General features: G+C 51.6%; 1 protein-coding gene across 3 annotated transcripts in view; it reads right to left on the reverse strand.

The window, feature by feature from the left end:
* LOC121584469 (terminal uridylyltransferase 7) overlaps positions 1-25,356 on the reverse strand; it is a 41,859-nt gene extending 16,503 nt beyond the window's left edge. The window contains exons 1-20 of one of the 3 annotated variants that reach the window (XM_045225653.1): positions 25,269-25,356; positions 24,179-24,448; positions 23,923-24,086; positions 23,503-23,660; positions 23,045-23,161; positions 22,763-22,940; positions 16,498-16,586; positions 14,800-14,851; positions 14,451-14,520; positions 14,107-14,233; positions 13,667-13,786; positions 12,361-12,501; positions 5,651-5,828; positions 4,741-5,390; positions 4,490-4,640; positions 4,255-4,341; positions 3,671-3,771; positions 3,478-3,535; positions 1,316-1,509; positions 1,108-1,221 (exon numbers count right to left, since the gene is read on the reverse strand). In XM_045225653.1, the coding sequence (XP_045081588.1) occupies positions 1,108-1,221; positions 1,316-1,509; positions 3,478-3,535; positions 3,671-3,771; positions 4,255-4,341; positions 4,490-4,640; positions 4,741-5,390; positions 5,651-5,828; positions 12,361-12,501; positions 13,667-13,786; positions 14,107-14,233; positions 14,451-14,520; positions 14,800-14,851; positions 16,498-16,586; positions 22,763-22,940; positions 23,045-23,161; positions 23,503-23,660; positions 23,923-24,086; positions 24,179-24,432 (3,003 nt within the window). In that variant the 5' untranslated portion in view covers positions 24,433-24,448; positions 25,269-25,356. Of the gene's footprint in view, positions 1-1,107; positions 1,222-1,315; positions 1,510-3,477; positions 3,536-3,670; positions 3,772-4,254; positions 4,342-4,489; positions 4,641-4,740; positions 5,391-5,650; positions 5,829-12,360; positions 12,502-13,666; positions 13,787-14,106; positions 14,234-14,450; positions 14,521-14,799; positions 14,852-16,497; positions 16,587-22,762; positions 22,941-23,044; positions 23,162-23,502; positions 23,661-23,922; positions 24,087-24,178; positions 24,449-25,179 lie in introns of all 3 variants that reach the window. The other 2 variants (XM_045225652.1, XM_045225654.1) reach the window with 2 other exon arrangements.
* Between the last annotated feature and the right edge of the window lie 397 nt (positions 25,357-25,753).

Below are 25,753 nucleotides of genomic sequence, written 5' to 3' on the forward strand. Positions count from 1 at the left end.
TCAGCTAATCTAACCCCCGAGTCAGCTAATCTAACCCCCGAGTCAGCTAATCTAACCCCGAGTCAGCTAATCTAACCCCCGAGTCAGCTAATCTAACCCCCGAGTCAGCTAATCTAACCCCCAGAGTCAGCTAATCTAACCCCCAGAGTCAGCTAATCTAACCCCCGAGTCAGCTAATCTAACCCCCAGAGTCAGCTAATCTAACCCCCAGAGTCAGCTAATCTAACCCCCCAGAGTCAGCTAATCTAACCCCAGAGTCAGCTAATCTAACCCCCGAGTCAGCTAATCTAACCCCCAGAGTCAGCTAATCTAACCCCCGAGTCAGCTAATCTAACCCCCGAGTCAGCTAATCTAACCCCCGAGTCAGCTAATCTAACCCCCGTGTCAGCTAATCTAACCCCAGAGTCAGCTAATCTAACCCCAGAGTCAGCTAATCTAACCCCCGAGTCAGCTAATCTAACCCCCAGAGTCAGCTAATCTAACCCCCAGTCAGCTAATCTAACCCCCGAGTCAGCTAATCTAACCCCCGAGTCAGCTAATCTAACCCCAGAGTCAGCTAATCTAACCCCAGAGTCAGCTAATCTAACCCCCAGAGTCAGCTAATCTAACCCCCGAGTCAGCTAATCTAACCCCCGAGTCAGCTAATCTAACCCCCGAGTCAGCTAATCTAACCCCCGAGTCAGCTAATCTAACCCCCGAGTCAGCTAATCTAACCCCGAGGTCAGCTAATCTAACCCCCGAGTCAGCTAATCTAACCCCCGAGTCAGCTAATCTAACCCCCAGAGTCAGCTAATCTAACCCCCGAGTCAGCTAATCTAACCCCCAGAGTCAGCTAATCTAACCCCCAGAGTCAGCTAATCTAACCCCCAGAGTCAGCTAATCTAACCCCGAGTCAGCTAATCTAACCCCCAGAGTCAGCTAATCTAACCCCCGAGTCAGCTAATCTAACCCCGAGTCAGCTAATCTAACCCCCGAGTCAGCTAATCTAACCCCCGAGTCAGCTAATCTAACCCCCGAGTCAGCTAATCTAACCCCCGAGTCAGCTAATCTAACCCCCGAGTCAGCTAACTCCTCTGTTGTAGGTAGAATATCACCCGTGTGAGTTACCTCCTGCAGCACAGGTATAACGGGTGGGTTCCTCTGTTGGAGGTAGAATAGCACCATCAGGGTGTAGCCGTAGGATGACAGACTGCCTCGGGACGCATCACCTATATCACACATCTAGACCAGGGGAGAGACAGACTCATTCAATTATCATCAGAAGCTTCTAGTGCAGTGCTAAACGTGCTGGGCCATCGGCGTGTGTTCGGCTCACCTTGGCCAAGACCTTCATGACGTAGCACAGTATCTTGACTCGGGGGTCGACGGCAGCGTAGGACGCCAACAGACGTGTGTTGTACAGGGCCAGCGTGTTGTAGAGGGATATGTCTCCCTCCAGGCCCGTTCTGACGTGGTAGAACTTGACGATGGGGACTTTAGCTGTAGTGATGGGGAGGATGTTCCTTAGACCTGGGGGGGGCAGATACAGCATTAAGGGACTAGAAAGATAACCATTATTATAGGGTAGTGTCTAGACACTGACCTGGGGGGGACAGATACAGCATTAAGGGACTAGAAAGATAACCATTATTATAGGGTAGTGTCTAGACACTGACCTGGGGGACAGATACAGCATTAAGGGAGTAGAAAGATAACCATTATTATAGGGTAGTGTCTAGACACTGACCTGGGGGGGACAGATACAGCATTAAGGGACTAGAAAGATAACCATTATTATAGGGTAGTGTCTAGACACTGACCTGGGGGGGACAGATACAGCATTAAGGGACTAGAAAGATAACCATTATTATAGGGTAGTGTCTAGACACTGACCTGGGGGGACAGATACAGCATTAAGGGAGTAGAAAGATAACCATTATTATAGGGTAGTGTCTAGACACTGACCTGGGGGGACAGATACAGCATTAAGGGACTAGAAAGATAACCATTATTATAGGGTAGTGTCTAGACACTGACCTGGGGGGGGGACAGATACAGCATTAAGGGACTAGAAAGATAACCATTATTATAGGGTAGTGTCTAGACACTGACCTGGGGGGGACAGATACAGCATTAAGGGAGTAGAAAGATAACCATTATTATAGGGTAGTGTCTAGACACTGACCTGGGGGACAGATACAGCATTAAGGGACTAGAAAGATAACCATTATTATAGGGTAGTGTCTAGACACTGACCTGGGGGGACAGATACAGCATTAAGGGACTAGAAAGATAACCATTATTATAGGGTAGTGTCTAGACACTGACCTGGGGGGGACAGATACAGCATTAAGGGAGTAGAAAGATAACCATTATTATAGGGTAGTGTCTAGACACTGACCTGGGGGGACAGATACAGCATTAAGGGACTAGAAAGATAACCATTATTATAGGGTAGTGTCTAGACACTGACCTGGGGGGGACAGATACAGCATTAAGGGACTAGAAAGATAACCATTATTATAGGGTAGTGTCTAGACACTGACCTGGGGGGGACAGATACAGCATTAAGGGGAGTAGAAAGATAACCATTATTATAGGGTAGTGTCTAGACACTGACCTGGGGGGGACAGATACAGCATTAAGGGAGTAGAAATATAACCATTATTATAGGGTAGTGTCTAGACACTGACCTGGGGGGACAGATACAGCATTAAGGGACTAGAAAGATAACCATTATTATAGGGTAGTGTCTAGACACTGACCTGGGGGGGACAGATACAGCATTAAGGGACTAGAAAGATAACCATTATTATAGGGTAGTGTCTAGACACTGACCTGGGGGGGGGGACAGATACAGCATTAAGGGACTAGAAAGATAACCATTATTATAGGGTAGTGTCTAGACACTGACCTGGGGGGGGACAGATACAGCATTAAGGGACTAGAAATATAACCATTATTATAGGGTAGTGTCTAGACACTGACCTGGGGGGACAGATACAGCATTAAGGGACTAGAAAGATAACCATTATTATAGGGTAGTGTCTAGACACTGACCTGGGGGGGGACAGATACAGCATTAAGGGACTAGAAATATAACCATTATTATAGGGTAGTGTCTAGACACTGACCTGGGGGGGCAGATACAGCATTAAGGGACTAGAAAGATAACCATTATTATAGGGTAGTGTCTAGACACTGACCTGGGGGGGGACAGATACAGCATTAAGGGACTAGAAAGATAACCATTATTATAGGGTAGTGTCTAGACACTGACCTGGGGGGGACAGATACAGCATTAAGGGACTAGAAATATAACCATTATTATAGGGTAGTGTCTAGACACTGACCTGGGGGGGGGACAGATACAGCATTAAGGGAGTAGAAATATAACCATTATTATAGGGTAGTGTCTAGACACTGACCTGGGGGCAGATACAGCATTAAGGGACTAGAAAGATAACCATTATTATAGGGTAGTGTCTAGACACTGACCTGGGTGTTTCCTCAGCAGTCTGGCCAGAGACTCTATGATGCTGATACAGTCCAGACCCTGCAGGGGAAAATACATTATTACTTTTCAAAACAGGATTTCAGAAGAGGTGTGTTTATGGGATTCACTTAATGGTTTATCGATAGAGAGAATAGTTGTCTTGATAAGAGAGAAGGAGAAAAGCAGAGAGATTACTTCAGCGGTGTCCTCTCCGTCCAGCACCATACAGATGTCCAGGTCACTCTGCTTGAAGCCAAAGCCATTTTTAGATGAACCAAACAGTCTCAGCCTGGCACCTGTCAATCAATCAAGCAATCAGTCAACCAAACAGTTAAAGTACGGAACCTGTCAATCAATCAAGCAACCAGTCAACCAAACAGTTAAAGTACGGAACCTGTCAATCAATCAAGCAACCAGTCAACCAAACAGTTAAAGTATGGAACCTGTCAATCAATCAAGCAACCAGTCAACCAAACAGTTAAAGTACGGAACCTGTCAATCAATCAAGCAACCAGTCAACCAAACAGTTAAAGTACGGAACCTGTCAATCAATCAAGCAACCAGTCAACCAAACAGTTAAAGTACGGAACCTGTCAATCAATCAAGCAACCAGTCAACCAAACAGTTAAAGTATGGAACCTGTCAGTCACAAGAAATAACAACTACATATCTGCTACCACATGGAGAGTGGACATCTCTCCTCCAATCTTCCTTTAGACAACAACTTTTAGAGGTGAACATTATTTCCCCAGAGTATCAGGTGTGTCATGGCGTCTCACCAGTGAACTGGCGTTTGACGAAGCTCTCCAGGTCCAGTAGGATGTGTTCTCTCACTCCCACCTCCACCTCATCTAGAGCAAAGTCTCCTGGGAAATTCAATCAAATAAACAGTAAATTCCCGGGAAATATTAAATTAAATATATTTTAAAGTAACGACGTGGAACGGTACATCCTGTACAGAATGTACAGATCATTTGAAGAACAGGTAACACGCGCACACACAGGCAGACTTACGGTAGCACTGTTGGCAGACGGTGTTGAGTGTTTTGAGGAAGGCGGGCGTCATGGGAGGGAGAGGGGCTAGCTGTACCCTCTGGAAGTCCTCAGGGCAGTCCTTCTTTAGATGGCCGTCCCGCTTACACACACCGCACACCACTGTGTGGGACTGAACCACACACAGACACAAGGTTAGCAAATCATAACAGTTTTAGACTTTGTTTGCAAGAACTTTGAAAGAAAATGTGTGATCACGTGGTCATATCTACCCTGCCGCGGGTGAACGCCTGTCTGGTGAACCCATAGCAGAGAACACTGGCCCCCTCGGTCCTGTTGTCTGGTGCTTCCTGCTTGGGCGGGTCCTCTGGTACTGTGGGTGGGGCTACCTCATCCTCCTCATCCAATGAGCCGGGAGTGTCTAGGTCTGGCCCCTCCTCATCGGAGAGTTGCTCCTCTCCTGAGACCTCGTCCAATGGGAACAGCTCTTCGTCCTCTGTGGTCACACTGTCTAGGTGATGTCTGGGATATACTCCATCCTCCTCCTCCTCTTCAGACAGGCTGTTCTTCCCCAAGTCTTCCTCTTCTTTCTCTTGGTCGGACTCTGGAGGGCTCTCCTCCTCTTCCTCCATACAGTCAGAATCCTGCACATCTGCCTCTCCTTTCTGCTTAGTGGTTGCCTGGGACTCCAGGAGGAGACCACTCAACCCTGATTGAACAAGGCCAACGTCACTCGGAGCCTTATGTCCAGGCCCTGGCTTGTGATTGGCTCCTCGCGGCTCTGCTGTCGTGTGGTTGGCTGAGGGGAGCCTGAGGGGCAGGGCGAAGTACTTGTAGGTAGATTTGAGGCTGTGGAGGATGTACTCGTACATCTGTTGGCTGTTCAACGTACGAGCCACGTTCCTCTTCACAGCAAACGGATCTAAAAACACACGACTTCATTAGATCATAAACTCATCTCAAAATCATAACTTGTGTATCTGTGTCATGATTTGCTAAACAACTGTTCCCCATTCACAAAGTCTACCTGGAAACAGCTTACACAGGTTTAGCATTCAAAGTGAACAATTGGAGACCTTAATTCCGGTTAACTACACTGGGCTGGGTTCAACCACCACAGGTTATCCGGCTCCAACTAGAAAATAGCTACTAAAACATGTAGGAGACTGAAGGCAACAATACCCTCCACGGCAATGCGTTTCTTGGGCCAGTCCTTGGCCTCCCGTGATAGGACGAGGCTGGTACGCACGCTGATGACACACTCCGCCATGTTGAACTCCAGCGAATAAAAACGCAGCATCTCCACCCACAGAAGACCCACCGCTGGAGGAGAGACAGGTCTCTGGAACACCAGAGGAGCCTGGAGAGAGAGAGAGAGAGAGAGAGAAACACAATCACTGACAATGTTGAGCACCCACAGGGTGCGGTGGCCTCGCCCACCCCACAGAACACAGTGGCAATCGGGGGAGAAGGGCCTTGGTCAGGGAGGTGACCAAGAACCCAATGGTCACTCTGACAGAGCTCCAGAATTCCTCTGTGGAGATGGGAGAACCTTCCAGAAGGACAACCATCTCTGCAGCACTCCACCAATCAGGCCTTTATGGTAGAGTGGCCAGACGGAAGCCACTCCTCAGTAAAAGGCACATGACAGCTCGCTTGGAGTTTGCGAAAAGGCACCTAAAAGGACTCTGACCATGAGAAACAAGATTCTCTGGTCTAATGAAACCAAGATTTTACTGAATGCCAAGTGTCACGTCTGGCGGAAACCTGGCACCATCCCTATGGTGAAGCATGGTACTGGCAGCCCCTATTACTTGCCTGTTCAACCTCTCTTTCGTAACGTCTGAGATCCCCAGAGATTGGAAAGCTGCCGCGGTCATCCCCCTCTTCAAAGGGGGTGACACTCTAGATCCAAACTGTTACAGACCCATATCCATCCTGCCCTGCCTTTCAAAAGTTTTTGAAAGCCAAGTTAACAAACAGATCACCGACCATTTCGAATCCCACCGTACCTTCTCCGCTATGCAATCCGGTTTCCGAGCTGGTCATGGGTGCACTTCAGCCACGCTCAAGGTCCTAAACGATATTATAACCGCGATCGATAATAGACAGTACTGTGCAGCCGTTTTCATTGACCTGGCCAAGGCTTTCGACTCTGTCAATCACCGCATTCTTATTGGCAGACTAAATAGCCTTGGTTTCTCAAATGACTGCCTCGCCTGGTTCACCAACTACTTCTCAGATAGAGTTCAATGTGTCAAATCGGAGGGCCTGTTGTCTGGACCTATGGCAGTCTCTATGGGGGTGCCACAGGGTTCAATTATTGGGCCGACTCTTTTCTCTGTGTATATCAATGACGTCGCTCTTGCTGCTGGTGACTCTCAGATCCACCTCTACGCAGACGACACCATTTTGTATACATCTGGCCCTTCATTGGACACTGTGTTAACAAACCTCCAAACGAGCTTCAATGCCATACAACACTCCTTCAGTAGCCTTCAACTGCTCTTAAACACTAAAACTAAATGCATGCTTTTCAATCGAACGCTGCTGGCACCCGCCCACCCGACTAGAATCACTACTCGACGGGTCTGACCTAGAGTATGTGGACAACTACAAATACCTAGGTGTCTGGTTAGACTGTAAACTCTCCTTCCAGACTCACATTAAGAATCTCCAATCCAAAGTTAAATCTAGAATCGGCTTCCTATTTCGCAACAAAGCCTCCTTCACTCATGCTGCCAAACATGCCCTCGTTAAACTGACTATCCTACCGATCCTTGACTTCGGCGATGTCATTTACAAAATAGCCTCCAACAATCTACTCAGCAAATTGGATGTAGTCTATCACAGTGCCATCCGTTTTGTCTCCAAAGCCCCATATAATACCCACCACTGTGACCTGTACGCTCTTGTTGGCTGGTCCTCACTACATATTCGTCGCCAAACCCACTGGCTCCAGGCCATCTATAAATCACTGCTAGGCAAATCCCCGCCTTATCTTAGCTCATTGGTCACCATAGCAGCACCCACCCGTAGTCTGCGCTCCAGCAGGTATATCTCACTGGTCATTCCCAAAGCCAACACCTCCTTTGGCCGCCATTCCTTCCAGTTCTCTGCTGCCAATGACTGGAACGAATTGCAAAAATCTCTGAAGCTGGAGACTCTTATCTCCCTCACTAACTTTAAGCATCAGTTGTCAGAGCAGCTTACCGATCACTGCACCTGTACACAGCCCATCTGAAATTAGCCCACCCAACTACCTCATCCCCATATTGTTATTTATTTTGCTCTTTTGCACCCCAGTATCTCTATTTGCACATCATCTCTTGCACATCTATCATTCCAGTGTTAATACTAATTGTAATTATCCTGCACTATAGCCTATTTATTGCCTTACCTCCATAACTTGCTACATTTGCACACACTGTATATATATTTATTTCTGTTGTATTTTTGACTTTGTTTTGTTTTACCCCATATGTAACTCTGTGTTGTTGTTTTTATCGCACTGCTTTGCTTTATCTTGGCCAGGTCGCAGTTGTAAATGAGAACTTGTTCTCAACTGGTTTACCTGGTTAAATAAAGGTGAAATAAAATAAAATAAAAAATAAAATAAAAAATGCTGTGGGGATGTTTTCAGCAGCAGGGACTGGGAGACTAGTCAGGATCGAGGGAAAGATGAACGGAGCAAAGTACAGAGAGATCCTTGATGAAATCCTACTCCAGAGCGCTCAGGACCTCAGACTGGGGCGAAGGTTCACCTTCCAACAGGACAACAACCCTAAGCACACTGCCAAGACAACGCAGGAGTGGCTTCGGGACAAGTCTCTGAATGTCCTTGAGTGGCCCAGCCAGAGCCCGGACTTGAACCCAATCGAACATCTCTGGAACGACCTGAAAATAGCTGTGCAGCGACGCTCCCCATCCAACCTGACAGAGCTTGAGAGGATCTGCAGAGAAGAATGGGAGAAACTCCCCAAATACAGGTGTGCCAAGCTTGTAGCGTCATACCCAAGAAGACTCGAGGCTGTAATCGCTGCCAAAGGTGCTTCAACAAAGTACTGAGTAAAGGGTCTGAATACTTATGTAAATGTCATATTTCCGTTTTTATATTTTTTATAAATGTACAGAAATTTCAAAAAATTATTTTTTGCTTTGTCATTATGGGGTATTGTGTGTAGATTGAGGAGGGAAAAAAACAATTTAATCCATTTTAGAATAAGGCTGTAACGTAACAAAATGTGGAAAAAGTCAAGTGGTCTGAATACATTCAGAATGCATTGTATAGTTACCTCCCCCCAACCCAAAGGGTGTAGTTACCTCCCCCCAACCCACAGGGTGTAGTTACCTCCCCCCACCCCCACAGGGTGTAGTTACCTCCCCCCACCCCCACAGGGTGTAGTTACCTCCCCCCCCCCCCACAGGGTGTAGTTACCTCCCCCCACCCCCACCGGGTGTAGTTACCTCCCCCACCCCCACCGGGTGTAGTTACCTCCCCCCACCCCCACCGGGTGTAGTTACCTCCCCCCAACCCAAAGGGTGTAGTTACCTCCCCACCCCACCGGGTGTAGTTACCTCCCCACCCCCCACCGGGTTGTAGTTACCTCCCCCAACCCAAAGGGTGTAGTTACCTCCCCCACCCCCACCGGGTGTAGTTACCCCCCCCACCCCCAAAGGGTGTAGTTACCCCCCCCACCCCCAAAGGGTGTAGTTACCCCCCACCCCACAGGGTGTAGTTACCCCCCACCCCAAAGGGTGTAGTTACCTCCCCCACCCCCACCGGGTGTAGTTACCTCCCCCCAACCCAAAGGGTGTAGTTACCTCCCCCCACCCCCACCGGGTGTAGTTACCTCCCCACCCCCACCGGGTGTAGTTACCCCCCCACCCCCACCGGGTGTAGTTACCCCCCACCCCCCACACGGGTGTAGTTACCTCCCCCACCCCCCACCGGGTGTAGTTACCTCCCCCACCCCCACAGGGTGTAGTTACCTCCCCCCCCCCCCACAGGGTGTAGTTACCCCCACCGGGTGTAGTTTACCTCCCCACCGGGTGTAGTTTCCTCCCCCACCGGGTGTAGTTTCCTCCCCACCGGGTGTAGTTTCCTCCCCCACCGGGTGTAGTTTCCTCCCCCACCGGGTGTAGTTTCCTCCCCACCGGGTGTAGTTTCCTCCCCACCGGGTGTAGTTTCCTCCCCCCACCGGGTGTAGTTTCCCTCCCCACCGGGTGTAGTTTCCTCCCCCACCGGGTGTAGTTTCCTCCCCCACCGGGGTGTAGTTTCCTCCCCCACCGGGTGTAGTTTCCTCCCCCACCGGGTGTAGTTTCCTCCCCCACCGGGTGTAGTTTCCTCCCCCACCGGGTGTAGTTTCCTCCCCCACCGGGTGTAGTTTCCCCCCCCACCGGGTGTAGTTTCCTCCCCCACCGGGTGTAGTTTCCTCCCCCACCGGGTGTAGTTACCTCCCCCACCGGGTGTAGTTACCTCCCCCACCGGGTGTAGTTACCTCCCCCACAGGGTGTAGTTACCTCCCCCACAGGGTGTAGTTACCTCCCCCACAGGGTGTAGTTACCTCCCCCACAGGGTGTAGTTACCTCCCCCACAGGGTGTAGTTACCTCCCCCACAGGGTGTAGTTACCTCCCCCACAGGGTGTAGTTACCTCCCCCACAGGGTGTAGTTTCCTCCCCCACAGGGTGTAGTTTCCTCCCCCACCCCCCACCGGGTGTAGTTTCCTCCCCCACCCCCACCGGGTGTAGTTTCCTCCCCCACCCCCACCGGGTGTAGTTACCTCCCCCCAACCCACAGGGTGTAGTTACCTCCCCCACCCCCACAGGGTGTAGTTACCTCCCCCTCCCCCACAGGGTGTAGTTACCTCCCCCACCCCCCACAGGGTGTAGTTACCTCCCCCACAGGGTGTAGTTACCTCCCCCCCCCACAGGGTGTAGTTACCTCCCCCACAGGGTGTAGTTACCTCCCCCACAGGGTGTAGTTACCTCCCCCCAACCCACAGGGTGTAGTTACCTCCCCCAACCCACAGGGTGTAGTTACCTCCCCCCCCCCCACAGGGTGTAGTTACCTCCCCCCACCCCCACAGGGTGTAGTTACCTCCCCCCCCCACAGGGTGTAGTTACCTCCCCCACCCCCACAGGGTGTAGTTTCCTCCCCCACCCCCACAGGGTGTAGTTTTCCCTCCCCCTCCCCCACAGGGTGTAGTTACCTCCCCTCCCCACAGGGTGTAGTTACCTCCCCACCCCACAGGGTGTAGTTACCTCCCCACAGGGGTGTAGTTACCTCCCCCACCCCCACAGGGTGTAGTTACCTCCCCCCACAGGGTGTAGTTACCTCCCCCACAGGGTGTAGTTACCTCCCCCTCCCCCACAGGGTGTAGTTACCTCCCCCACCCCCACAGGGTGTAGTTACCTCCCCCCACAGGGTGTAGTTACCTCCCCCCACAGGGTGTAGTTACCTCCCCCACAGGGTGTAGTTACCTCCCCCACAGGGTGTAGTTACCTCCCCCACAGGGTGTAGTTACCTCCCCCCACAGGGTGTAGTTACCTCCCCCACAGGGTGTAGTTACCTCCCCACAGGGTGTAGTTACCTCCCCACAGGGTGTAGTTACCCCCTCCCCCACAGGGTGTAGTTACCTCTCCCCCACAGGGTGTAGTTACCTCCCCCTCCCCCACAGGGTGTAGTTTCCTCCCCCCACCCCACAGGGTGTAGTTTCCTCCCCACCCCCCACAGGGTGTAGTTACCTCCCCCACCCCCACAGGGTGTAGTTACCTCCCCCACAGGGTGTAGTTACCTCCCCCACAGGGTGTAGTTACCTCCCCCACAGGGTGTAGTTACCTCCCCCACAGGGTGTAGTTACCTCCCCCACAGGGTGTAGTTACCACCCCACAGGGTGTAGTTACCTCCCCCCACCCCACAGGGTGTAGTTACCTCCCCACCCCACAGGGTGTAGTTACCTCCCCCCCCCCCACAGGGGTGTAGTTACCTCCCCCACCCCCACAGGGTGTAGTTACCTCCCCCACCCCCACAGGGTGTAGTTACCTCCCCCACCGGGTGTAGTTACCTCCCCCAACCCACAGGGTGTAGTTACCTCCCCCAACCCACAGGGGTGTAGTTACCTCCCCCAACCCACAGGGTGTAGTTACTCCCCCAACCCACAGGGTGTAGTTACCTCCCCCAACCCACAGGGTGTAGTTACCTCCCCACCCCCACAGGGTGTAAGTTACCTCCCCCTCCCCCACAGGGTGTGACCTCCCACCCCCACAGGGTGTAGTTACCTCCCCACAGGGTGTAGTTACCTCCCCCCACAGGGTGTAGTTACCTCCCCCACAGGGTGTAGTTACTCTCCCCACAGGGTGTAGTTACCTCCCCCCAACCCCACAGGGTGTAGTTACCTCCCCCACAGGGTGTAGTTACCTCCCCCACCCCCACAGGGTGTAGTTACCTCCCCACCCCCACAGGGTGTAGTTTCCCTCCCCCACCCCACAGGGTGTAGTTACCTCCCCCACCCCCACAGGGTGTAGTTACCTTGCCCACCCCACAGGGTGTAGTTACCTCCCCCACCCCCACAGGGTGTAGTTACCTCCCCCACCCCCACAGGGTGTAGTTTCCTCCTCCACCCCCACAGGGTGTAGTTTCCTCCCCCACCCCCACAGGGTGTAGTTACCTTGCCCACCCCCACAGGGTGTAGTTACCTTGCCCACCCCCACAGGGTGTAGTTACCTTGCCCACCCCCACAGGGTGTAGTTACCTTGCCCTCCCCCACAGGGTGTAGTTACCTCGCCCACCCCCACAGGGTGTAGTTTCCTCCCCCACCCCCACAGGGTGTAGTTTCCTCCCCCACCCCCACAGGGTGTAGTTACCCCCACCCCCACAGGGTGTAGTTACCTTGCCCTCCCTGTAGATGGTTTCTGGGGTTGAGGATGAGGAGGAGTCCTTAGAGACGGGGTAGTAACCCCAGTGGACAAAGCCATCCTCAACGTAGGTCAGACTGAAGTCATACAGCCGGCTAATGGAGAACTCCTTTATCTGAGAGGGAGGAGAGAGGCGTTATGGTCAGACTGAAGTCATACAGCCGGCTAATGGAGAACTCCTTTATCTGAGAGGGAGGAGAGAGATGTTATGGTCAGACTGAAGTCATACAGCCGGCTAATGGAGAACTCCTTTATCTGAGAGGGAGGAGAGAGGTGTTATGGTCAGACTGAAGTCATACAGCCGGCTAATGGAGAACTCCTTTATCTGAGAGGGAGGAGAGAGATGTTATGGTCAGACTGAAGTCATACAGCCGGCTAATGGAGAACTCCTTTATCTGAGAGGGAGGAGAGATGTTATGGTCAGACTGAAGTCATACAGCCGGCTAATGGAGAACTCCTTTATCTGAGAGGGAGGAGAGAGATGTTATGGTCAGACTGAAGTCATACAGCCGGCTAATGGAGAACTCCTTTATCTGAGAGGGAGGAGAGAGGCGTTATGGTCAGACTGAAGTCATACAGCCGGCTAATGGAGAACTCCTTTATCTGAGAGGGAGGAGAGAGGCGTTATGGTCAGCCTGAAGTCATACAGCCGGCTAATGGAGAACTCCTTTATCTGAGAGGGAGGAGAGAGGTGTTATGGTCAGCCTGAAGTCATACAGCCGGCTAATGGAGAACTCCTTTATCTGAGAGGGAGGAGAGAGATGTTATGTTAGACGCAGTGTGTTCCTCGTGTCCCAGGTTAAGGTCTGTGTGTCCCTCGTGTCCCAGGTTAAGGTCTGTGTCTGTCCCTCGTGTCCCAGGTTAAGGTCTGTGTGTCCCTCGTGTCCCAGGTTAAGGTCTGTGTGTCCCTCGTGTCCCAGGTTAAGGTCTGTGTGTCCCTCGTGTCCCAGGTTAAGGTCTGTGTGTACCTCGTGTCCCAGGTTAAGGTCTGTGTCTGTCCCTCGTGTCCCAGGTTAAGGTCTGTGTCTGTCCCTCGTGTCCCAGGTTAAGGTCTGTCTGTCCCTCGTGTCCCAGGTTAAGGTCTGTGTGTCCCTCGTGTCCCAGGTTAAGGTCTGTCTGTCCCTCGTGTCCCAGGTTAAGGTGTGTGTCTGTCCCTCGTGTCCCAGGTTAAGGTCTGTGTCTGTCCCTCGTGTCCCAGGTTAAGGTCTGTGTCTGTCCCTCGTGTCCCAGGTTAAGGTCTGTGTCTGTACCTCGTGTCCCAGGTTAAGGTGTGTGTGTACCTCGTGTCCCAGGTAGGCAGGCAGGATGGACTGTTTCCTCTGCTGGAGGAAGTAGATGACCATGAGAGCCAGGACGTACGGGGGCAGACCTCCCTCCTCCGCTCGGTCCACATGACAGATCTAACAGGCAGAAACAACGTCAAAACACTGAAACCTGGGACACAAAGGACATTCTGTCTATGAGGCGAATCCTAACTGCCACTCAACCCACATTTGAAGTTAGTCTACCATTTACATCGTAGCATGATTATGTGAAAATTGAACTTAATTCATCCCTCAGTGATGAATGAGGTTTCTACAAGCCAAAATGTCTTAGGAACTTCGGCACCTCACCTAAAAAAAAAACATCTAGAGGAAACACTACTAGGCTAACCGGTGATCAGGTATTAACCAGGTTACTGAGGTGATTGACAGGTGTGTGGGCCAATTAATAAACTCACCCGGGCCCAGTGTCTGAAGCCCAGGACCAGCGGCAGCAGGAGAGGCTCCCGATTGGCCAGCTCAGACAGGAAGGAGGTGGTCAAGCAGGCGTTGTCATTTCCTGCGCTCACCTTACACACCAGACCGCTTGAGGAACAACAACAACAATAACAGACAGGTTCTTCCTGTACCCAAAAACTACAGGTCCCATCAGCCACATTTTCACATCAGTCAAAGGGAGATGTGGTTATTTTCAGGAAGATTAGTGCTAAACAATACAACTGTCATATAGTCAGATAGCAGCACATTAGAAAGAACAGTCTAATGTTTCACTAACAATGGATGTGATTAATGAAGGACTGACCTGCCCTCGTCTTTACAGATGACCACAGGTACCCTGGCATGGAAGTCTGCCTCCAGGTTACCATAGAGAACTGGAAACAACCATCATCATCATCACCATCACCATCATCACCATCACAACCACCATCATCACCATCACAAACAACCACCATCACCACAAACACCATCCTCTTTATCACAAACAACCATCACAACCACCATCATTGTCGTCATCACAAACAACGATCAACAACATCTCAGAGTGATCACTCCATTGATGGCGATCACAATGTTTAACGCTAAAAGTATAATTGGTTATTATGGGGTTTTTCTAGCTAGCGTAGCATCACAAGAGGTAAAAAGGTACTCACTACTGACAGACAGACTCTCCTGAACCAGCAACAGAACCTCTGGTTGATGCATCTGTGAATACAGGCACATTTCAAAACTCCTAAAGTATAAACACTGAACAAAAATACAAACGCAACATCCATCAATTTCAAAGATTTTACTGAGTTCATATAAGGAAATTCATTAGGCCCTAACCTTTGGATTTCACATGACTGGGAATACAGATATGCATCTGTTGGTCACAGATACCTTTAAAAAAAAAAGTTGTTCCATATATAAAAAAGGTAGGGTTGTGGATCAGAAAACCAGTCAGTATCTGGTGTGACCATCATTTGCCTCTTGCAGCGCGACACGTGTCCTTCGCATAGAGTTGATCAGGCTGTTGATTGTGGCCTGTTGAATGTGGTCCCACTCCTCTTCAATGGCTGTGCGAAGTTGCTGGATATTGGCGGGAACTGGAACAAGCTGTTGTACACGTCGATCCAGAGCATCCCAAACATGCTCAATAGGTCACGTCTGGTGAGTATGCAGGCCATGGAAGAACTGGGACATTTTCAGATTCCAGGAATTGTGTACATATCCTTGTGACATGGGGCCGTGCATTATCATGCTGAAACATGAGGTGATGGCGGCAGATGAATGGCACGACAATGGGCCTCAGGATCTCGTCACGGTATCTCTGTGCTTTCAAATTGCCATAGATAAAATGCAATGGTGTTCGTTGTCCGTAGCTTATGCCTGCCCATACCATAACCCCACTGCCACCATGGGGCACTCTGTTCACAACGTTGACATCAATAAACCGCTCGCCCACACGACGCCATCTGACCGGTACAGTTGAAACCGGGATTAATCTGTGAAGAGCACACTTCTCCAGCGTGCCAGTGGCCATTGAAGGTGGGCATTTGCTGAAGTCGGTTATGACACCGAACTGCAGTCGGGTCAAGACCCTGGTGAGGACGACGAGCACGCAGATGAGCTTCCCTGAAACGGTTTCTGACAGTTTGTGCAGAAATTCTTCAGTTAGCTAACATTGAACCTAGTTGGTTAGCTTTAGCTACCTGCAGATTCATGCATAGTAGTAACGTTATGAGTTGGGATTATGGTTCATTGTTTAGCTAGCTAGCTACACGTCTAAACAAAAGACTCCACTATGCAAGTAACCATTTCACTGTACCGTTTACACCAGGGGTACTCAACTCTTACCCTACGAGGTCCGGAGCCTGCTGGTTTTCTGTTCTACCTGATAATGAATTGCTCCCACCTGGTGTCCCAGGTCTAAAATCAGTCCCTGAATAGAGAACAATTAAAAAATGCAGTGGAACTGGCTTGGAGGTCCAGAGTTGAGTTGGAGCGGTTTACACCTTCTGTATCCTGTGCATGTGACAAATAAACTTAGATTTTATTTTATGTAGTAATAATATAGTGAGTGTTTACCAGAGACGGTAATGTGAAGAACAACATGACCTGCACCAAAGTCAGATTAGGACATAACGTTAGGCCAACGAGACAGTATCCAAGTTCTACAATTGTCAGGTAGAACGCCCTGCTTTTATTTAGTCACACCCACAACCAGCTCCCGTCGGACTGCCGCGCAGATTTACATTTTTGTTCAGTATAGATACAACACAGAGGAAGACATGTGACAGTACAACACTGAAGAACAGGAGAACTGCTAATTAAAGAAATAGGATGAGATGTAAACACACGCTACTCACATGAGGGGGGAACTGGATATCAATGTTGACGTCAGAATCCTTAAAACCAAACTTGGTGCAGGACGACCCATAGAGCCGGAGTTTCACCTCTGAAACAAGAAGAAGGGAAACTTTACTAGTCCAGCATGCGGGGGCAGTCCCTCAGAAACAAGGACCCAGTCTTTATCAACCCACCCAGCATGGTTGGTCCAGTCTTTATCAACCCACCCAGCATGGTTGGTCCAGTCTTTATCAACCCACCCTGCATGGTTGGTCCAATCTTTATCAACCCACCCAGCATGGTCGGTCCAGTCGTTATCAACCCAGCCATCATCCCTACCCAGCATGGTTGGTCCAATCTTTATCAACCCACCCAGCATGGTCGGTCCAGTCGTTATCAACCCAGCCATCATCCCTACCCAGCATGGTTGGTCCAATCTTTATCAACACACCCAGCATGGTAGGTACAGTCATTATCAACCCAGCCATCATCCCCACCCAGCATGGTAGGTACAGTCATTATCAACCCAGCCATCATCCCCACCCAGCATGGTTGGTCCAGTCATTATCAACCCAGCCATCATCCCCACCCAGCATGGTAGGTACAGTCATTATCAACCCAGCCATCATCCCCACCCAGCATGGTTGGTCCAGTCATTATCAACCCAGCCATCATCCCCACCCAGCATGGTTGGTCCAGTCATTATCAACCCAGCCATCATCCCCACCCAGCATGGTTGGTCCAGTCATTATCAACCCAGCCATCATCCCCACCCAGCATGGTTGGTCCAGTCATTATCAACCCAGCCATCATCCCCACCCAGCATGGTTGGTCCAGTCATTATCAACCCAGCCATCATCCCCACCCAGCATGGTAGGTACAGTCATTATCAACCCAGCCATCATCCCCACCCAGCATGGTTGGTCCAGTCATTATCAACCCACCCAGCATGGTTGGTACAGTCATTATCAACCCAGCCATCATCCCCACCCAGCATGGTTGGTCCAGTCATTATCAACCCAGCCATCATCCCCACCCAGCATGGTTGGTCCAGTCATTATCAACCCAGCCATCATCCCCACCCAGCATGGTTGGTCCAGTCATTATCAACCCAGCCATCATCCCCACCCAGCATGGTTGGTCCAGTCTTTATCAACCCACCCAGCATGGTTGGTCCAGCCTTTATCAACCCACCCAGCATGGTTGGTCCAGCCTTTATCAACCCACCCAGCATGGTTGGTCCAGCCTTTATCAACCCACCCAGCATGGTTGGTCCAGCCTTTATCAACCCACCCAGCATGGTTGGTCCAGTCTTTATCAACCCACCCAGCATGGTTGGTCCAGCCTTTATCAACCCACCCTGCATGGTTGGTCCAATCTTTATCAACCCACCCAGCATGGTCGGTCCAGTCGTTATCAACCCAGCCATCATCCCTACCCAGCATGGTTGGTCCAATCTTTATCAACCCACCCAGCATGGTCGGTCCAGTCGTTATCAACCCAGCCATCATCCCTACCCAGCATGGTTGGTACAGTCATTATCAACCCAGCCATCATCCCCACCCAGCATGGTTGGTCCAGTCATTATCAACCCAGCCATCATCCCCACCCAGCATGGTTGGTACAGTCATTATCAACCCAGCCATCATCCCCACCCAGCATGGTTGGTCCAGTCATTATCAACCCAGCCATCATCCCCACCCAGCATGGTTGGTACAGTCATTATCAACCCAGCCATCATCCCCACCCAGCATGGTTGGTCCAGTCTTTATCAACCCACCCAGCATGGTTGGTCCAGCCTTTATCAACCCACCCAGCATGGTTGGTCCAGCCTTTATCAACCCACCCAGCATGGTTGGTCCAGCCTTTATCAACCCACCCAGCATGGTTGGTCCAGCCTTTATCAACCCACCCAGCATGGTTGGTCCAGCCTTTATCAACCCACCCAGCATGGTTGGTCCAGTCTTTATCAACCCACCCAGCATGGTTGGTCCAGCCTTTATCAACCCACCCAGCATGGTTGGTCCAGCCTTTATCAACCCACCCAGCATGGTTGGTCCAGCCTTTATCAACCCAGCCATCAGCCTGAAGACAGGAAGTAAAACCTGTCCAAACAGTTCATATACTGTATTAAGCCAGTTCATATTATGACAACCTTTTGTGAGATGTTTGTTTGTTTTGGTGTTCCGGCTGTTTCAAGCACTTCTTTTCTTGAGGCAAGTCGAAGTTCGGTAGCCTACACGCCCCTTCATTGGTGATGTTTCAACAGTGGAGGTGGGAATTATGGATGGGATTCTTCATTGAAGTGTTTGCTGTCATTCAACACGAGAGAGAGGAGAGAGGGCAGCGGCAGCTGGGCCCTACTGAGAGGAGAGAGGGCAGCATCAGCTGGGCCCTACTGAGAGGAGAGAGGGCAGCATCAGCTGGGCCCTACTGAGAGGAGAGAGGGCAGCATCAGCTGGGCCCTACTGAGAGGAGAGAGGGCAGCATCAGCTGGGCCCTACTGAGAGGAGAGAGGGCAGCATCAGCTGGGCCCTACTGAGAGGAGAGAGGGCAGCATCAGCTGGGCCCTACTGAGAGGAGAGAGGGCAGCATCAGCTGGGCCCTACTGAGAGGAGAGAGGGCAGCATCAGCTGGGCCCTACTGAGAGGAGAGAGGGCAGCATCAGCTGGGCCCTACTGAGAGGAGAGAGGGCAGCATCAGCTGGGCCCTACTGAGAGGAGAGAGGGCAGCATCAGCTGGGCCCTACTGAGAGGAGAGATGGCAGCATCAGCTGGGCCCTACTGAGAGGAGAGAGGGCAGCATCAGCTGGGCCCTACTGAGAGGAGAGAGGGCAGCATCAGCTGGGCCCTACTGAGAGGAGAGAGGGCAGCGGCAGCTGGGCCCTACTGAGAGGAGAGAGGGCAGCATCAGCTGGGCCCTACTGAGAGGAGAGAGGGCAGCATCAGCTGGGCCCTACTGAGAGGAGAGAGGGCAGCATCAGCTGGGCCCTACTGAGAGGAGAGAGGGCAGCATCAGCTGGGCCCCTACTGAGAGGAGAGAGGGCAGCATCAGCTGGGCCCTACTGAGAGGAGAGAGGGCAGCATCAGCTGGGCCCTACTGAGAGGAGAGAGGGCAGCATCAGCTGGGCCCTACTGAGAGGAGAGATGGCAGCATCAGCTGGGCCCTACTGAGAGGAGAGAGGGCAGCATCAGCTGGGCCCTACTGAGAGGAGAGAGGGCAGCATCAGCTGGGCCCTACTGAGAGGAGAGAGGGCAGCGGCAGCTGGGCCCTACTGAGAGGAGAGAGGGCAGCATCAGCTGGGCCCTACTGAGAGGAGAGAGGGCAGCATCAGCTGGGCCCTACTGAGAGGAGAGAGGGCAGCATCAGCTGGGCCCTACTGAGAGGAGAGAGAGGGCGCATCAGCTGGGCCCTACTGAGAGGAGAGAGGGCAGCATCAGCTGGGCCCTACTGAGAGGAGAGATGGCAGCATCAGCTGGGCCCTACTGAGAGGAGAGAGGGCAGCATCAGCTGGGCCCTACTGAGAGGAGAGAGGGCAGCATCAGCTGGGCCCTACTGAGAGGAGAGAGGGCAGCGGCAGCTGGGCCCTACTGAGAGGAGAGAGGGCAGCATCAGCTGGGCCCTACTGAGAGGAGAGAGGGCAGCATCAGCTGGGCCCTACTGAGAGGAGAGAGGGCAGCATCAGCTGGGCCCTACTGAGAGGAGAGAGGGCAGCATCAGCTGGGCCCTACTGAGAGGAGAGAGGGCAGCATCAGCTGGGCCCTACTGAGAGGAGAGAGGGCAGCATCAGCTGGGCCCTACTGAGAGGAGAGAGGGCAGCATCAGCTGGGCCCTACTGAGAGGAGAGAGGGCAGCATCAGCTGGGCCCTACTGAGAGAGAGAGGGCAGCATCAGCTGGGCCCTACTGAGAGGGAGAGAGGGCAGCATCAGCTGGGCCCTACTGAGAGGAGAGAGGGCAGCATCAGCTGGGCCCTACTGAGAGGAGAGAGGGCAGCATCAGCTGGGCCCTACTGAGAGGAGAGAGGGCAGCATCAGCTGGGCCCTACTGAGAGGAGAGAGGGCAGCATCAGCTGGGCCCTACTGAGAGGAGAGAGGGCAGCATCAGCTGGGCCCTACTGAGAGGAGAGAGGGCAGCATCAGCTGGGCCCTACTGAGAGGCACACTACTAGTTTTCACGCACATGTTTAGAAGTACTGCACCAAACATCTTAGTTAGATGGAAAATCGCACGACTAAGCCCTTCTCGGCAGATTTATCTTAGATTAATTCAGACTATTTTGAGGAAGTGTTACTGGCTATGTTGTTGCTACGGTGGCTCAAGAGGGACAACCCGTAATATTGTTTTTCAAGCTAAGGTCTTTAGGGAGTTCTGCTAGGAGCAAAACCAACCAACAGTATATGTACGGCTGGACTCGTCTACCCCGCTAGTCTACTCCGGCCGTTCTGTCACCAGGCAGGACGGACGTTAGGACTTCTAGTCACACACACAGCGTTCTCTCACCAGGCAGGACGGACGTTAGGACTTCTAGTCACACACACAGCGTTCTCTCACCAGGCAGGACGGACGTTAGGACTTCTAGTCACACACACAGCGTTCTCTCACCAGGCAGGACGGACGTTAGGACTTCTAGTCACACACACAGCGTTCTCTCACCAGGCAGGACGGACGTTAGGACTTCTAGTCACACACACAGCGTTCTCTCACCAGGCAGGACGGACGTTAGGACTTCTAGTCACACACACAGCGTTCTCTCACCAGGCAGGACGGACGTTAGGACTTCTAGTCACACACACAGCGTTCTCTCACCAGGCAGGACGGACGTTAGGACTTCTAGTCACACACACAGCGTTCTCTCACCAGGCAGGACGGACGTTAGGACTTCTAGTCACACACACAGCGTTCTCTCACCAGGCAGGACGGACGTTAGGACTTCTAGTCACACACACAGCGTTCTCTCACCAGGCAGGACGGACGTTAGGACTTCTAGTCACACACACAGCGTTCTCTCACCAGGCAGGACGGACGTTAGGACTTCTAGTCACACACACAGCGTTCTCTCACCAGGCAGGACGGACGTTAGGACTTCTAGTCACACACACAGCGTTCTCTCACCAGGCAGGACGGACGTTAGACTTCTAGTCACACACACAGCGTTCTCTCACCAGGCAGGACGGACGTTAGGACTTCTAGTCACACACACAGCGTTCTCTCACCAGGCAGGACGGACGTTAGGACTTCTAGTCACACACACAGCGTTCTCTCACCAGGCAGGACGGACGTTAGGACTTCTAGTCACACACACAGCGTTCTCTCACCAGGCAGGACGGACGTTAGGACTTCTAGTCACACACACAGCGTTCTCTCACCAGGCAGGACGGACGTTAGGACTTCTAGTCACACACACAGCGTTCTCTCACCAGGCAGGACGGACGTTAGGACTTCTAGTCACACACACAGCGTTCTCTCACCAGGCAGGACGGACGTTAGGACTTCTAGTCACACACACAGCGTTCTCTCACCAGGCAGGACGGACGTTAGGACTTCTAGTCACACACACAGCGTTCTCTCACCAGGCAGGACGGACGTTAGGACTTCTAGTCACACACACAGCGTTCTCTCACCAGGCAGGACGGACGTTAGGACTTCTAGTCACACACACAGCGTTCTCTCACCAGGCAGGACGGACGTTAGGACTTCTAGTCACACACACAGCGTTCTCTCACCAGGCAGGACGGACGTTAGGACTTCTAGTCACACACACAGCGTTCTCTCACCAGGCAGGACGGACGTTAGGACTTCTAGTCACACACACAGCGTTCTCTCACCAGGCAGGACGGACGTTAGGACTTCTAGTCACACACACAGCGTCTCTCTCACCAGGCAGGACGGACGTTAGGACTTCTAGTCACACACACAGCGTTCTCTCACCAGGCAGGACGGACGTTAGGACTTCTAGTCACACACACAGCGTTCTCTCACCAGGCAGGACGGACGTTAGGACTTCTAGTCACACACACAGCGTTCTCTCACCAGGCAGGACGGACGTTAGGACTTCTAGTCACACACACAGCGTTCTCTCACCAGGCAGGACGGACGTTAGGACTTCTAGTCACACACACAGCGTTCTCTCACCAGGCAGGACGGACGTTAGGACTTCTAGTCACACACACAGCGTTCTCTCACCAGGCAGGACGGACGTTAGGACTTCTAGTCACACACACAGCGTTCTCTCACCAGGCAGGACGGACGTTAGGACTTCTAGTCACACACACAGCGTTCTCTCACCAGGCAGGACGGACATCAGGACTTCCTGCATGTTGGAGACAATCTGTCGTCTGTTCTCTACATCCTGGTCACTCATCCCCCTCTCTCTGACCACGCCTTCCAACGCCACGCTCACCGCCACCACCTGCTCCACCCCAGGGGGCGCGAGATCCGTCAGCACCGCCTCCTCACGACGCTCCTAAACACAGAGACACATAGGGGTCATATAATAATAAATACATATCGTGTCTGTAATCATTGTTTTGGAAGATAGAAGTGAGTAGTAATAGTAGGTGTTCTCACCTTCGCTCTCCTCTTGTGCCACTTGTCTTTGACGTGTCTGTGAGCTTCAGAGACAGAGTCCAGAAGTACCTCACACAGAGAGCAGGTGTAGACAGCACTGGGTTTACTGCGGGACCTCTGAGACAGGGAGAAGAGAGAGAGACGTGCCATTGGTCGCGTTCCCCTGCATCAACCAATGCATCGACTGCGCCGCCAGGCACCAGACTGCTATAACATGTGACGGGGTCAGCTGATACGTAAAATAACTATGCAGGCATCGTAAGATCTGGCATGAGTCGGCAACGCCTGGCCAGAGGAACGCGCTCACAGTGTCCGTAGAGGACTCAGGAAGTAAGTTTAGCCTCTGATTAGTTGAATCAGTTGTGTGCGTGCGGGTCCAGAACAAAATGTATGACGTTGGGAATACTGAAGGATGAGAGTGGAGTGACACGGTACTCCCCTCCTGATGGATGCCTCACCTTCTTCAGACGAAAGATCTCCTCTCTGCCGATCTTCTCCTCTGCCTGTTTCAGTCCCAGCAGCTCTTTGGCTGACAGAGATGACTCATCCACCACCGGCCCACGGTCCTCCTCACCTAGACCCCGCCTCCGGTCACGGTACCTACAGTTCCTCCCCCCTGGAGAAACCAAGCTACGTTACCCATAGTCATTCACACACCTTCCTGACTCCACAGCCATGTAAATTGTGGGTAAATTGTGAATGACTGATCTACAACTAATATTAAGTAGTTATTTATGATGCAAGATGACTTGTTAATCAGTCAGTCTCGACACGCCTTTAAAATCGGCTGCAATGTGGAACGCACCCCATGCAAATAACCTATAGGTAACACCACCCCATGCCTACTGAAGATAACCCAGGTCTTTGTTTGGTTCTACCTGAGCTGTGAGGTGTGTTGTCAGTGTTGTCTCTCCGTCCCTGCTCCCTGTCCTCCCCTGGGTCCTCTCCCTGAGACGTTCTCCTCCAGCGCTGTGAGGGGCGCTCTCTCCAGTTCTCCTCCCTGCCCTCGACCAGGCCCTCCACCTGCTGGCTCTCCGGGTACCTGCAAAGTTTTAGCATGGCAACTTAGTGTGACATGTTTTTCCTATTGGGAAATGTTAACTGTTCAGTCTTAGGAATAAGTGTATTTTGTACCTGGGTCTCTGGAAACCCTCCCTCTGAGAGGGGCTTTGGCCCCCCTTGAACACCCCCCCTCCAGGGGAGCTGCTGAGGGGTCCCATCACTCCCTTCTTGGGGCGTCCCCTCTTCCCCTGGCCACGCCTCTCCGGCTTGGGGCTGTATCCCCTCCCAGCGTCCTGGTTCCTCCAGGCCTCTGCCTCGTTTGCCACCGCGCCCCTCTCCCGGCCTCCCTGCTTAGGGTAGCGTGGCCTGCCTCCTGACTCTTCCATGGTGTTTCTACTAGGCCTGTGGAGAGAGACAAAGAGAGATGTAGCTAGTTCAAATCAAATTCATTGCTACTTCATCAGTACTTCTGGGGAATGTAGTGGCCACTAGCTCTGGTCCAGGGTACTTGTGGAAAAACGCGCACTGACGAACCCCTGGACAAGCACTAAGTGGCCACTAGCTCATACAGAGATCACAGATAATGACAGTTCATTCATTTGGCTTACCTCCATATCTGTTACTTCCTCAAAAGCTAGGCTAGCTAACTAGCTAAAGTTAGCTTCTAGCAGTTTGGCACGCTAACTATTAAGGCCCAACTGTTTACTAACAACTGCCAGCACGTTGTGTGGATCACATATTAACTAGCAAATACTTTCGTTACATTTTAAAACAACTTGACTGGCAAATTGTTTCTTTGCGGAAGCTAGCTGTTAGCATGTTGTCACAATATTGTTGGCTAACTAAACTAGCCACCATGACGTGACATTTAGCTAGCTTGCTACTGACTTATTGCTTAGCTAAGCCTAAAGACTTCGGGCTGGCATGTGTTGGATCTATTCTGGCTTACTTAATTTTCCTACAAAACCAGTAGCTAGCTCTGTCTGAATTCATCATCTGACCTTTCTGTTGTGAAATGAAACCGCTAACGCCAGCTAATGTGTTAGCTAGCTAGCTGGCTACCAATCATTGCTGGCTACTCGCTAATACACAAACATAAATGATTACAATAATAGGCAGATATTTAGAAATACCTGTTGTCTTTGTATGGCCAGCATGCTACTGTGTTTATTCGTTATCGTTAAGTTTAGCTAGCACAACACAGATGATCCATTATATTTACCAGGTACTCAAGCGGCCACTCTAACAATTAAAAGAAACGTCTTCAAAAATGGAAGGCAGTCGGGAGGAGGCGAGATCAGGTGGGATCATTCTAGCCAATGAGGGGGCAGATACGCGTGTGAACAGCTAGGGGTTCCGATCTAGAAGCACATTTTCGACTGCTCCTCCAGTTCTGCTTCGGTACTGCAGTTTAACTGACGCCCGGCCGAGAAAGACCATTTCCAAACACGGCCACATAGAGAAGTCAGATGAGAAAATTCCTAATAAGACACTTTAGTGATCACCTTTGTGCACAAAATATCAATTGAATTATTCAAATAATTGTTGGCTGAGACCAATTTTTTTCCTTCACTCATAGCAGAAGTACAGAGAGATCCTTGATGAAAACCTGCTCCAGAGCGCTCAGGACCTCAGACTGGGGCGAAGGTTCAACTTCCAACAGGCCAACCACCTTAAGCACACAGCCAAGACAACGCAGGAGTGGCT

The sequence above is a fragment of the Coregonus clupeaformis genome, chromosome 16 (assembly GCF_020615455.1).
Source record: "Coregonus clupeaformis isolate EN_2021a chromosome 16, ASM2061545v1, whole genome shotgun sequence".
Classification (NCBI taxonomy): domain Eukaryota; kingdom Metazoa; phylum Chordata; class Actinopteri; order Salmoniformes; family Salmonidae; genus Coregonus; species Coregonus clupeaformis.